Below are 14,547 nucleotides of genomic sequence, written 5' to 3' on the forward strand. Positions count from 1 at the left end.
TGTTCTGGTATGGAAAAGGCCTGGGACTGCAGAGGTGCCAAAAGGGGACCTGGGGGTGCCGGGGCCACCTGTGCTCTGCTCAGGTCAGGGACCGAACTCTCTCTGCAGCCCGGGCTGCTGAGGGGCAGATGCAGGGAAAACACCGATTTATTTGCGCAGCAGCAGCAGCCAAACGCCAGGGGCAGCTCCCCTGGGGCCGGAGTTTTCCCTCAAAGGGCTCAGCGCGGCCGCGGCGGGGCTCGGGGAGCTCGGGGACCGCATTCCCTGCGAGCGCTGTGCGGGCCCGGCTCCGCAGAGCCCCGGCCAGGCCCGCCGGGCCCTCACGGGAGCTCGGGCCGCTCTGCCGGGGCTGAGGCACTGCCCGGGCCCTCCTCCGCAACACGGCGACACAGACACCGTCCTACACGCGCCAGCAGCGCCTGGAAACGCTTCTAGCTGAGACTCAAAAGATTGCAGTTGTTTTCGTTGGAAAGATAATAGCTAAAAGAAGTCATGATAGTGACATTTATATGGGTAATGACCACACACACATTTAAAAGAGAAACAAAAGACGTACTAAAAACTCCAATGCCGGGATGAGCCAGAAACCACTCTGAATAGGGGAGGGAAATGCTTCTGGGGAGCGAGTCCTCTGCAAATGCCTGTGTTGGGTTTCCTCTGCCTGCTCTTGGAATGTCCTGTCCTGGCTACTGCTGGGAAACGCAGCACCCCACGGAGACCTGCCGGGCTGCTCCGAGCGCTTTGTCAGGATGGGCCATCGTGCTTCTAAATTCTATGCAATCATGCTGCTTGCCGAACAAAAATGGTACGCTTAGGTATCCAGCTGTGGGAATACTAAAAATCCCAGCTTCCCTACCCAGTTTAACTACTCCCAGAGGCTACTTAAATCTGAACCATGGGAGAAGAATTTAAGTTGTTATTGTTATTTTTAAAGCAGCGCTTGTCCTCACTCACACTCTTGCATTCCTGTTTTTCCTGTGTGTGAGCTCGACAGGATTTGAGCCTCGAAACATTTGAGATGAGTCTTTAAGGGTGGTGAGGTCCCCTGCAAGGCCGGAGGGGCGCGGGCCCTGCTCCAGCTGGGAATGCTGAGCAGCGTGCGGAGCTGCCAGCTCGCTGCTCCTGCCGGCCACGGCTGCCCCGGTGCTGGAGCTCAGCAAACATTGCTGCCTGTGGGCAGCTGTATCCTAGGAGCAGGAACCTGAGCCGAAACCCTGACAGCTCCGGGTAACACTTGAGCATCACTGCCTCCTCAGCATCGAGAGAGTTTCACAGAGTTGAGCAGTTCACCATAAAAACCTGCTGTGTTCTGCTCAGGCTCTCCCAGCAAGGAATTTAATATGTTTCCTGGAAGTTAAGGCAGAGTTTTCAGCTAGGAAAGAACTTTGCTCAGCAGAAAAATCTGGCTATGCTAGCACAAGTGGTCAACATGGGGATCTGTGTCCTTAAAATATTCCTCACAATCCCTACAGCTCAAGCTGGTCCCTAAAGTATTACCGTGTGTGTGTGTGTGTGTGTGTGTGTGTGTGTGCACGTGTGAATGTGCTCTGGCACGCTCAAGGGAAGATTTTCATCAGCGAAGCTGTCCACTCTCCAGTGCTGTGTTTTTAATTCTCTCCTGAATATCTGCATACTAATTAGGTTGCTGTGATACTCAGGTTGTTAAAAGAGGAGGGATCATTCTTGATACAAATTAAACAAATAATGCATTAGAGCCTAAAAGGTGATGCCTTCTGTGTGGAAGATGAAACACTGAAAGACTTACAGCAGGAACTCAGCTGGATACACTAAAATTCCCAGGCAGGAGCTCAGGCACGTGTGTTTCAATAACTAATAGCCTGCACATTTCCTGTTAATACTGTACTACAACCCACAGTTTGCTTTGGTTTGGATAGTAATAATAAATATGTACCATATATTTTACCTTAATTGCAACTTGCATAATTCAGTAAATTTGCAGGTCCTTTGGGGCCTTTTAATATATATCTGTGCCTATATATAGTTATATATATAAAGATATAAATACTTGCACAGGCATGAAAAAAAATCCGTATCCTTCCTCAATTCATTACATTTGAGGGCTCCTGGCTCTTTGGAATATTTCTGTTGAGGGCCATACAAGGGTGTGATGTGGGAGCCTCCTCTCCACCATGTCCAAGACAGAGGAGCAACAGGACATGTACCATGGAGAGAAGGAGCTGGCTGGAAACAAAAGGAACATTTTGCTCACACAGCATGCCCTGGCCTGTGCCATTCACAGCCACAGGAGCCAAAGAGTCAAACAAAATACCTATTTTTTTATGAAGGGACTGAATAATTTAATGGCCAAAACCAACATTTCCATGCTAAGTGAGGGGTAATCATATCTTGTGCTTCAGGATGTAAAGTGATCACCCATGGAGGCAAAGAGGAATTCTGCTCTCTTCACTCACCACACAGCTCAGGGTGACTGTACTGGGGGCCTTTTCCAGTTCCCCCTGAAGCACCACTGGAGGATGGTCTGGAGATGGAATTCCTGTCTGAGGGAGCCGGGATTTCAGGTGGGATTGCAGGGCCAACGTTTCCTCTGAGGAGGCATCAGCAGGCAATCAAGGAAAAGGACTACTCAGAAAAATCTTACGTGATTCATACACACAACCAAAAGGAAACTTTGGGAATAACTGAGCCTAAGTGAGTAACCACCTTATCTGTGGCACTGTGCACATTTCTGCACCAACACTGCCTGAAAATGCCCGGATCCACAGCCCTTCCCACAGGAACTCCAGCAGTCAAGTAGGATTCTACCCACAAAAATCATGAAACCAAGTGTCAGTCATGGACAACAAACCAGTTCCTCAGTTCTACTGGAAAGCATTTGTCACTCACATCAATGGGAATGCTCAGAAATCTTGGTCCTAACAGAAGGCCTTTTTAAAAGAGAAAATTTAAAGTCAAAATATAGAAAAAATTGATCGTCCTCTCCCTTTCCAAGTGCACCCCTTAGGAATCTCAAACAAATCCCAGTAAAACTTTTTATATAAACTTTCTTGTGATCATGCTTTAACAATATATTTTGGGTGGTGGAAGTTTATATTAAATTTTAAGTAAGGCCTGTGTTTAGGGAACTACCCCTGTATGCCATGAGCTATCAGTGACCTACAGAAAACACACCGAAAAGCTACAAGTACTATGACTTTGCTTTATAATTATTTATACTGTCTGCACACTCAGCCTCCCCAAGCAGGCAGGGGTGTTTAAGGATCTCTGTATTCTCCCAGTGCACACCAAATGTCCTGTTCCAATATCAGTGCAACATAAAGAACCGAAAAATAAAATAAAAAATACAGATGGACATGTATTCTTGTGAGATTTCCATCACAATGTCTGGATAGGTGTCTTCTATATATCCACAGTGCTTAGTCTAAGGAAGAAATAGATTTGCCCTCTGTTTTAGTCTTTGTTCAATACCAGTTCCAGGACAAATTAACAGAATAAGAAATTATAAAGCTCCTTTCAAGATGAGAGAGCTTGGCTAGAACTTGACAAAAACTACATACAGTATACTTAGTAAATACTGAGTGGAACAGAAAATTGAAAAATAATAAAAATAAATTCAAACTAAGATTTTTAATTATAAATAGGAATGAAGTGTAAGTGCAAATGGAAATATGTAAGACAGGGATGTTTCCAATATGAAAACTGTCTGGGTTTGTTGTTTTTTTAATGGTGTGATGGCTTGATTGGCAGATTCCTCAGCTAGACAAAGAACCTCAACCCATATCCCATTGAGTTCAGTGGAAACAGGACCAAAACCAGGCTGAAAAACATCTGTCCTTTATGTCAAATAATTTTTTGTATATTTTGGGTTACAAGACTATTCTGTAACAGTTCCATGTACAGCAGTACTGCCAGATAGAAAAATTGTGACTTTTGAGAATCATGTTTTAACTCAGATTAACATGAAGAAAAACAGCAAGTAAAACACCAGAGTAAGAAGCACAAACCAAAGCAGCCCCACATTTTATCTGAAGTGCAGCACTGTAGCCACTTACAGGAACTGAGAGTTTCCATGAGATGAGGTTCTCCCATAAAACCAACCAGTTCATTCATAAAATCTCTCCCCCAAGCATTATAGTCACTGATATTGTGAGAAAGTCCAATTCAGTTCCAGGACCAGGAGATTATTTTTTTTAATGGAAAAAAAAGTTAACACGGATTTTCATCTCTTCCCATAATATTAAAAATTATGTGTAAAGCTCTGCTAATCAGGTCTCTGGATAGAGCCCAATCTCTGGCCACGTGTTTCTGTTCTGGGTCTTGCCCTACGGGAATTTCTGTCAGCACATGCTCAGGAAACAGTTACACCGTTCACTCTTTTGGACTTTTTTGTAAGACAGACTCTATCTGAAGTTTGGTGAACCTTTGCACTAATCACTGCCAGGTGCCTCTGGCTATGTTTCTGGAATGCAAGGAATCTTTTCCTTCTCTCCCTCTTTCTTCCTTTCTCCTTACCCCCTCCCCCCTCCCCGATATATAATAAATCCTTCACCACAGATCACCTTGCTGGGCATCATTGCATTTCTTACCTTTTCCTAGAAACAATAAGCACCCAAGTCCTGGGGCTGTGACTCCAAGGTACAACAAGGTACTGCAAGGTACAATACCCTGCCTCTGGTTTTCCCACCAGCATGGCCAGAGGCTCAGCTGCTCTGCTGCAGCTGCAGCCTGTGACACACCTGTGTGTGACATCCTGAAAGTAGTGCCAAGGCAGTGGCTGCCTTTTTCTGGCTTTTAGACAAATACAAAACACTGATTTTCACTCAAAATGCTGACAGTTCTGCACCTTCACTCACACTCTGAGCCAAGTCCACAAGTGCAGGAGCTGCTCAGCTCTAAGGAGTAAGCGGGGCTTCATAAATATTCTCCATATTATGGAGAACATTATTCACAGGAACTTTCATGTGACTGGAGAGACACAGGTCATTGAGTTGCTTCAGAGTATTCCTAGTGATACCAGTAACAGTGAGAAGAAAGCAATTTCATGTTCAGAATCATAAAGGAGCCCTTAGAGTCCTCTCCTGGTACACTCAGGGGTTTTCTGTGTGGGCCTGCTCTTGGGCCCAGAGGGGCTTCCTGAAATCCTGAAATACTCCCTGTCTGCTCTAGCAAACACGTGCAAGTCTGAGTGGGGCACAGAACATAACTCAGTGTTTGTCATGCATTTCATCATCTACACAAGCTCACAAAACACACAAACACACTTACTCTGTGTCAAATGAGTATCTCCAATTGTTCTGACCTGAGATGTGCAATTTCCGCAGAGCAGTTCCTCATAGGGATCATCATAGGAACTGTGCCACTCCAAATGATGTTTGTATTTATAAGGGTTTGTTTAATAACCTCTGAAATGAAACTGATGAATCGCTACAGTGGAAGTCACTACATGACATGCATGAGGGAGATTTGAAAAATTATTCTTGCTTACAATCTAGCAAAAAAAGATCTTTTGGCATGAAATAAAAGCCTTATTAATATGGTCAAAGAAATATCAAAACTTATTTAAATAAAGAGCAGTGCCTTAGGTTCAAGTGATTGACAGGAAGTCAATTACAAAAACATGTAATCAAACACAGAGTCTGTCTACTCCAGATTATCTGGCATGTGCTGCATGCTTGACTGATCTATCTTATTTCAGTCATTCAAGGTCATTATTCTCTGGCTAACAGGCAGCAAGATGCTTCCAGGTGGGTTCTGTACAGGTACTGATGTCTGCTGTCTTCAGCTTTGCCAGGTAGGACACAACACACTACACCATAGTGGGAGATGTGAAAACAGCTTCATTATTTGTTACACCATTATAAACTCCTGTCTTTGGTGTATATGGTTCGCATCAAACTGCAGTGGTTTTGCTTAAAAAACAAAACAAAATTTGGGAAAAAAGAGAAAAAAACAGCTGTACAAATGTTAAGTGCAAATTTAACTACAGATAAATCCAGTAATGGCTAAAATCATTAATGTAATGCAGAGCTCTGGCTGAATCCATCTTAAATGTTTTCTGAGTTACTCTGACCATCTCCTTTAACCTCCCACCTTCTCCTGTAACTCTCTGATTTCTCACTCACATTTCCTTACAGTGTCTCCTCTGGGCAGGCACCACGGCCCTTACTTTGAGAGGCTCTGGTAGAGGCTCTCAGGATCCTGAGTGTCAGTCCAGCCCTCTCAGAAACTCAAATGAAACATTTACCCACCTATTTCAGCTGATGGACAAACGATATTTACCCCAGGATCCAGCACCAGGTTATCCTTAGGCATGTAACTGTTGAAGTAAGCCTATGCTAATGCTAATTTTGCTTTAAGGGGGGGGGGGGGGGAACCTGTATAAGCCTATCTGGACATGATTATGAATGAATTCTGATCACATTTTCTACAACGAGATAAATGACTTGGGATTTGAAAGCAGATGCTTTTAATTACTGATTTTCTTTGTTTCGTGGGGCTCAGTGCCGCACCTGTACATTGTTCTTTCTGGACAGATGTACTGATGCCCCTTTTGCGTGCTCAAATCCATAACACTGAGATAAATTATGAAGGGTTCTTGGCTTCCTCCATTGAAAATGTTTTCAGCTGTCAGAGATATCTGTTTCTTGTTACTGGTTTTAGTGCTTTTGAAGGGAAGACTAAACCACTGACTTGTGTATTCTGTTGTAAATGAAGAGTATTCTCCACTGGCATCCACAGAGAATGAGGGATGGATCTCCTTGGTCTGTCAGAAAGTCTGTGCAGGTATTTAGTTCTCCAAAGCACTTCTAGAGAGTTAAAGTTTCTTTCCTACAAAGATCCTAATAGCGTGTCAGTTCCTAGTCCACTGAATTATATGAGCTCACAAACTTAAATGAAAAGATTAATCAATAAACAAGATTAATAAGAATCAGACATGGCTAAGACACCTAATTGTCTCCTAAAGTAATGAGAATTAGGAGCACAAATGTGTTTTCCTACCTGGCCTGGATCCTGGCAGCTCAAAGAGACAGCACAGGAAAGATCTACCCCATATAACTGACAAGATTTTACCCTGTGTGTTTAGTTTCAAGTTTAAAAATGTCAGGGATTTCAAATCTGGTGTACCCTGGTTGAGCAGAAGGGAGGCTCTGTACCTCATGTTACTTGATGTAAAAAGAAGTGAAGGACTAAGTTTTTAACAGAGAACTCTTTACACTGAAGTATTCCTGTGATATTTGAAATAACAGGTGCTAAGAAGCAAGCAAACAAAAACTCTGATGTTTAAGCGCCCTGATTAAAATGTCTCTTTTCACTTGATAGTTCTTAAATCTCATTTCTTATGATTTTCTGGGGGGGTCAGTGTCACTTCAGGGGGGTCTGGCCCCTGGTTTGAGCTGGCTGCAGTTGGCTGGGGAGAAGTCCAGGCAAAGGGAGTTGTGTGAGCCCTTCCCTCTCACCTTGCTTAGAGCTAATCCTTTATATTAAAGGCTCACCAGATTTGGCTCAGAGTCCTCATTAATCACCACCTCTGCACATCACAGATGCCTTAATCCCACTACTTCTTCATTTACTGGTGTGTTTACAGAGCAGAAATGACCTAAATTACCACAGGAATATTAAAAAATGGTTTCACTTTCCTTTCCCTTGGAGACACATCACCCTCCCAATCAAGCCATTATTTGTCAGTGCCCCAGCTCCTGCTGGGAACAGAAGCACTGTTTGTCACAGCAGCACAAGCGACAGAGAGCCTCAGTCACACACACAGGGATCATGTTCAGGTCCTACAAAGTGACCTTGTTGGGCCATTGCACTAAATTGGTGCAAATCCCAAACTTGGTGCCACCACTCAAACTCACTTAACTTCAGTCAGATCAGTTTCATTAAAGCTGATAATTTATCACACTGAATATTCTAAATTGCAATTTACAGAGATAGTCTACAAATGAAACTAAGTACATTTTTAGATGACTTAGATAATAACAGCTAAAAAAATAGTAGAAAGGAAGCCAAGTGCAACATTCACCCAAGATTTAATACTAAAAGCTGTTTTCTCTGTCCACACTCTGCTACAAATCAAAATAGGCTATTTTTGCAATGGGCAAAATGAAACCCAGTTAGACATTATAGATGGCAAATGCTACAAGAAATGCTAAAATAAACCCTTGCTACCTGAAATAAAAAATAAATATACATTTTAACCTGGATCATGCCAAGCCCACTTTCTGCATGCCGAAGTATTTCTCAGCCAACCGCTTTTACCTAAATTAATATCAATATAAGTAGATTTTTTAAGTGTAGCATACACTTCATTCCAGAATTTGAAAAAATGTGCTCCATATTGAATAAAGCCAGTATAAATACATTTGGTAATGAGGTCAGATTTTGTTAGAACATTTTCAAGTGAATTAGATAATTTTGTCAAACTATTTAAATGTCTCAGCAAACCATTTGGGAAAATTGACTCCTGCACTTGGTATTGACTTTGGCAAAAGACAGTGTAACACAGGGCTTTTTTGCTAAAAAAAAAGAAGAAAAAGCCTTTAAATCAAATTCTGAGTCTCATGTCAAATTTGAGTAGACTATTTGTACTCTGCCTCATGTAATTTTTGGCATCTTGCACATTTGATGACTCAGTAATTAGATTTCTTGATAGTAATCACTTGGTTCCTGCCACATGCACGATGTGATCCAGCCTTGTCATGGTCCCGATCCACAGAGCGGGAATTCTCTGTGTCTGCTCACACCCGAATGCTGAGACAGCCGAGAAATGAGGCCAGAGCAGACCCTGCATGTGCCAGAGCTGCAGCAGTGCCCAGGGAGGGAACACTGGGAGGGGTTCCCTTCCCACTGCAAACCTTTCCAGGAGGGATGGCACTGCCCCGAGCTGGCCAAGGGGGAACAGCCCTGGAATCCAGGGCTCCAAGCATGAGAGTGTTACGTGATTTTGCCCAGTTGAGTGGATGGGTGCTTTAAACAAAACTGTGCTAAATGAAACTCAAGGACTATTAATTAGTTCAAACAAAGTTTCTGCACTTGCAATTAAGATGTCATGTACAGGCTGCATTTCAGCAGTCATGAATAATGTATAAATGAATAAAGAATTAAATACAGCAGAAGGATCTTGGACTGGGAATGACAATGCTGAATGAAGATTATTTTGAGTTTAGAAAATGGTATTTGAGATGCTGAAAAATTCGAAGTAACTATGTCATGCAACTGGATGCCCTGTTTTAAAATAACTATTCAGAAATACATTCCAGTCTCCATTCCCTGATGTTTGGCTCATGGTTATCTGTTATCTAACTCACACATTTTGTCATAGGATATTTGGGCAAAGACTTTACTTAGGTACATGAGCAGTGAGATAAGAAATCAGCACTGCTGTCTCCAAGAAAGAATCTGCACTGCTCTAAAGCTGGAATTGGCAGAGACAATTCTGATGGAAACTCTGGTGTGTCTGCAGCAGCTGAGTGAGAGGCTCAGCCCACTGACCACGGTGCTCCTGCTGGAAGTGCTGTGCTCTGGAATGGAGACACCAGGAATGAGAATTCATCTGGGAGCTTCCAACCCCTCAAACTGGAAACTTGTCTGTTGCCCTCACGATGGTCAGGCCTTTGCTTTCATTTCTTATTAGCAGCACCAGAACACAAAGTGCCTTAGAAACAAATCCACCTTCCTGACAGCCTGCTAAATCCTTCCCAGAGTATATCCTTACTTTATTTCATTCTTGGTTGGGATTTTTTGCCTCAACTCCCCTAGGAATCACCTCCAAGAGGAAACAGCTGAGCAGCACACTGGGAGCAGAGGGAGGGATCCCACTCCAACAGGCTCAGGTCATTCTGTAGGGAAAGAACAGCTCATGGATGACTTTCACTTTGGAATGTCTGTCTCCATTCCTCTGATTTGCTCTACTGCCTTCTCTGCTACAGAAAACTTCGATTTATCTGGAGTAATTTCCAGTGCCTCCTGCTGGCCACGACTCTGCCATGGGAATGAGTGTGCCAACAGGAAATACAAGGTCGGGAATGGGGCAGGGCAGGGAAGGGCTGGCACAGGCATTTTATGGGACAAGGACAGGATAAGTCCATCCATCATCCTGGGAGGGGGACACTGCTGCCTGCTACCGGCTGAGGTCAGAAGAGAAAGCTGAAGGAGCAGAGGGTACAGAAGCTCAGATTGCTGCAGAATTCCTTCCCCAATTAGGAAAATAAGGACTAATTTGCTCCTAACTGAATTTCCTCAATCAGATCGTTCTCCAATCACCCCAAGTGTAAATTTCCTTATCGTACTTCTTCCATGCCACACACACTCTGCCTTCTGCCCTTTGCTTAAAATCTTTCTGGGCTTCCCTTGCCCCGTATGAAAGAAGGGAAAGGTCAATCACTGGATTAGGATGGGAAAACTCTACATTTAATTGTTATATTTGCTAAAGGACACCAACATGTTCTTTAGGGAAGAAAATCCTTTAATCTCCCTGTATCTTAAATTCCCATCAGTAAAGCCAAATCAGAGTCTTTTCTCCATCCAAAGTGCTGGGAAGTGAAACTGTAAGTATGAAGTTGAATTTGCATGAGGCCAGGCACCAAAAAAATCTGAGTAAAAAGGTTAGAGCAGAGTTTTGTGGCTTGCAGAGATTCTTTACAGTTGAGAAGATGTTACAAGAGCCTTGAGCAAACGGTGCTTTAGAAGTATCACACCCTGTAGCCACGGAATTGTATCTGTGCTGTAGCAGTGCAATCCACACAATCAGTGGGATTCAACACTCTCCCCTGAGTGGGATCTGGCTTGGTACAGCCTGCTGCTGAGGGGTGCATTGCACAAAACCTTATCAGAGAGCAAGGAAGTGAGAAAGCCCATGGCTCTGACACTGAGAGAGTCTTACTAGGGCAAACACAGCCTGATTCCTCAGTGAGTCATAGTTCAGGTTTTACCCTTTGAGAGGTTTCTCACATTAGCTGAGCGAAGTTCTCTGTGCTCATCCAAACCTGTCATCCAGCAAGTCATCCAGCGAGAATTAAAAAATCTAAATGTAACTGCATGCTAGGAAGAAAAGAAATCCCACTGTGTTTTGTCAAAGACAAGGACAAGGCCCTGAACAACCTGATAATGATGTCCAAGTTTGCCTTGCTTTGCACAGGGCATGGATGACATGACCTTCTGAGGGCCCTTGAAAACTAAATTATTCCATGATTCTAAAACAAACAAAATTGCTTCGTTTGGGCCAGTGTTTTCTTTTGAACAGCATCCATGCAAAGTAAAATAAACAATTCATCATCCATTATCATGCCAGACACGGGCCCAGCACGTTTCACATCACACACGTACCCGTCCCTGGCAGTCTCCAGCGGTGACTGGTGGTGATGTGGGCTGGCCAGGGCAGAGTCGAGGGGAAGATGCCTTGAAGGAATGTCATGAGGAGGCGGCAGCACAGCTGGGGAGGGGCCATTGTGGTTGGTGCTGGATCCACTGTACATGCCTGGGAACACACAGCAGTTGGCAAAACAGAATAAGCAAGGAACCATTAGTGAGACCTGTGGAGCCTCCAACTCCTTCCCTATCCCCCACCTGACCCCGAGCCTCTGTGTGTCAGTGAATACCCCTGGGCCTGAGCAGCACTCAGAGCTGTGCCATGGTACTTTGACATGTGAGTGTCTCCTCTCTGACCCTCCCAGGTGCTCCAGGTGTTCCTGGACTCTACAGAGCTGTAGAACCCTCCTGACAGTCATGAGGGCTTGGTGGGACTCCCAGCCTGCCTTTCCCATAGCTGTGAGAGAGAACCTGCAGAGCTCAGGGGATGGAGCTCACACAGCAAAACAGACCATGGTACCCCAGGGTTTTGCTGTTAATTTCAAACTCTCTGATTTGACTTTCCATTACTAAGCCACATCCCAAACCATTTACAAACATCACACATTGATACAAATGAAACCCCAAAAAATTAAACACAAAGAGGAACAAGGAGAATTTTTTAATGAGATCATGAAAACAGGTTCAGTGCAGAATTACTGAAGGAGTGTGAATGTACCATTTTTGGGGACTCTTCTCTACCATGGCAACAAGGCACCAGCAGCCAAGTGCCTATGTGTCCTCAAACACACCTGTTGTTGAGGAAGCTTTGTATGGGGCTCTTGGATGAAGATGTTGGAATTAGACTCTTTTTCTCCCTTCCTGAAGAGGGACCATGCACCAAGACAGGAATTGCCTGGCCTCAGGGCCCTCGTGCCAACTTGTGGTGTGAAGGCTGCGCTGAGGGCAGGTCCCTGTGGTGACAGACTGCACAGGATTGCAACCATGGAGCATGCAAATGCCACCTTATGGCAGGGGAAAAGGGCTCCTCTTCAAGTTTTGCCCACAACACATCTGCCACAGTTCTGTCCCACCCTCCCAGGAAATGTGCACATGGATGAGGACCAGAACTGCCACTCACACGGTGACCTGAAGGCTGTGAGCAGCAAGAGAGGTCTCCCAGCCCCCACAGTGCCCAGCTCTAGAGCTCTGAGACCCCACACTCCCTCTGGACAGAGCCATGTGCCAGCTGTGCTCTGCCCTGTCCTGTGTCACTGGCAGGGCTCTGAACTGCACCCCTCCCAAAGCCTCCCAGTGACACAGAACAAGCAGAAGGCAACACGAAAATCCAGAGCTGTGGGGAATGTGTGACACCCTTGGGGTGGAGAAGCAACATCTGAATGTCAGCATCTGTTTCTGTGTGTGACTGAAGAGCAGAACCACTGAGGCAAGATTCCAGCCACCTTTGTCAGGGGCTTCAGATGAGTCAAAACCCCCTCATGAACAATGAGTCCTCAGCTGCTGACAGATCTAAAGCAACAAGACTGAACCACATCATCTCTGTCTCCAGCTAGACAGAACATTTGTCAACCAGCCAGTGAAAACAACTTGCTTTCTGCACTGCACACCAGACAGAAGGGGCTTTAAAAGTCAGATGTTCCCAGGTGATGCGAGGATTTATTTGTCAAAGCCTCTCTGGTAACAGTAAGTCAGTAGCAAGGATGCTACATTGTGGAAATGCTTTTCCACTGGTGGCTTCAGTCCATTTCTAATACAACAGTTTCCACTTCCCTCAGATCCTCACTGTTAATACATTAGTTGTCAGGCTTGAAAGATGAGCCAAATTTGACCTCAACTGTTCAGTGTCATTTTGCACCTCAGCTCTATTTCCCACACCACTAGTTCAGGTATATTGAAAGCACAGCTTGGAGGGAACTGCAGAACCTAAACCAAGCTGTTCATGCTCTAAGGCTCCCACACTGCTGGCCCCAACTTGTGCAAAATGCTCAAAAGCCCTCAAAAAAGGTCATCTTAGCAGTGTGGTGGCCAGGAAACACACTTTATGTTTTATCTTTCAATCCCACCCCTGAACAGTTCATGGATGCTTCAGATGTCTCTCTCCCGGCCTTTTCCTTGAGGTGATGAGAATGACAGAGTGGCTGAGTACCTACAATCACCATAACCCTCTAGAGGAAAGAAAATATTTAAAATACTACTCCACAACCATTTAAAATAAATATTTAAAAAAACACCCCACAACTCAGGGGCAGCAGCCAAGTCTTACATGATCCCTGCACTCAAACCCACCACATCAGAAACACAAAAGAAACCAAAATCCCTGTCACTCCCAGTTTCTGCCACCCCCAATCCCTCTGCAGAGGAGTTTACCCATCTGTGGAACTGCTGGGGTGGGTACCCAGTGCCCACTGCTGGGCTTGGAAGAGTTTCTAGCTGGGGACATCCTCTCCCAGATCTGATCTCCCAGATCCCAGATTTGACTCAGGGAAAAGGTCCCTGCTTGGACCTGCGCACTGAGGCTCGTGAGTTCTCCTCTCCCTCCATCTCTGTGCAGCACCACTCACGAGTCTGGCACGTGGTGTCCCCACATCCCCCAAACCATCCACACCACGCCCTGTGCTGCCTCACCCCAGCTCCCTCCCATGGACAAAAACGTCAAGGGGGGAAGAGCAGTTGCTAATCCAGTCTCAGTATAATTTTCAGTACTTCCAAAATTTCCTTCCTTTTACAGTTTTTTTCCCATTTTTTTCAGCACTGAGCACTAATATTCTGTGTACCTGAAGTCCCACAGAAGCCCATGGAGCTACTGTGAATGACTCCTGCAAGTGCAGCCCACGCCAGGCCTGTGCACCTTGGGCCTCTTCACACATTGACCATCTCAGCTTGTAAACAGAAGTCATCAATCAGTACTTTAAATGGCTTGGCCTTTAACCTTAACATCTGTGGTCAAAAGAGTGCTCTGAGCATCTGTGACCAGCAGCCTTTTCCCCCTCAGCTTTATGCTGAGAGCAGGCAAACAATAATAAAACCCAGAGAAAATGCCTGAATGGGACCAGAGTGATACAAACTCTTGTCCACAGGCAGAGTTAAATGTGTGCAGCCATGAAGCATCTTAGTTATGAGGAGGGAAAAAGGAGGAAGATCTCAGCAAACAATGGGTTCCTCTGACTGCAGAAACATTCCTCTGTTCACTTTCTTACCTGCTTTGAAGTCAGACACAAGGGATGGGGCCTTTTTAATATTTTGTTTTTTTTCTGTGATGGG

At 44.8% G+C, this 14,547-nt stretch overlaps 1 protein-coding gene across 4 annotated transcripts in view; it reads right to left on the bottom strand.

Moving 5' to 3' along the window:
• The window catches only part of GLIS1 (GLIS family zinc finger 1), a 183,769-nt gene that overhangs the window by 10,624 nt on the left and 158,598 nt on the right, over positions 1 to 14,547 (bottom strand). For all 4 annotated transcript variants that reach the window (XM_088060384.1, XM_088060386.1, XM_088060385.1 and 1 more), the window contains one exon: positions 11,305 to 11,455. In XM_088060384.1, the coding sequence (XP_087916510.1) occupies positions 11,305 to 11,455 (151 nt within the window). The remainder of the gene's footprint in view (positions 1 to 11,304; positions 11,456 to 14,547) is intronic.

Source organism: Pseudopodoces humilis, chromosome 10, assembly GCF_049639895.1.
Source record: "Pseudopodoces humilis isolate 2021_Gansu_Grassland_sample_001 chromosome 10, ASM4963989v1, whole genome shotgun sequence".
NCBI lineage: Eukaryota > Metazoa > Chordata > Aves > Passeriformes > Paridae > Pseudopodoces > Pseudopodoces humilis.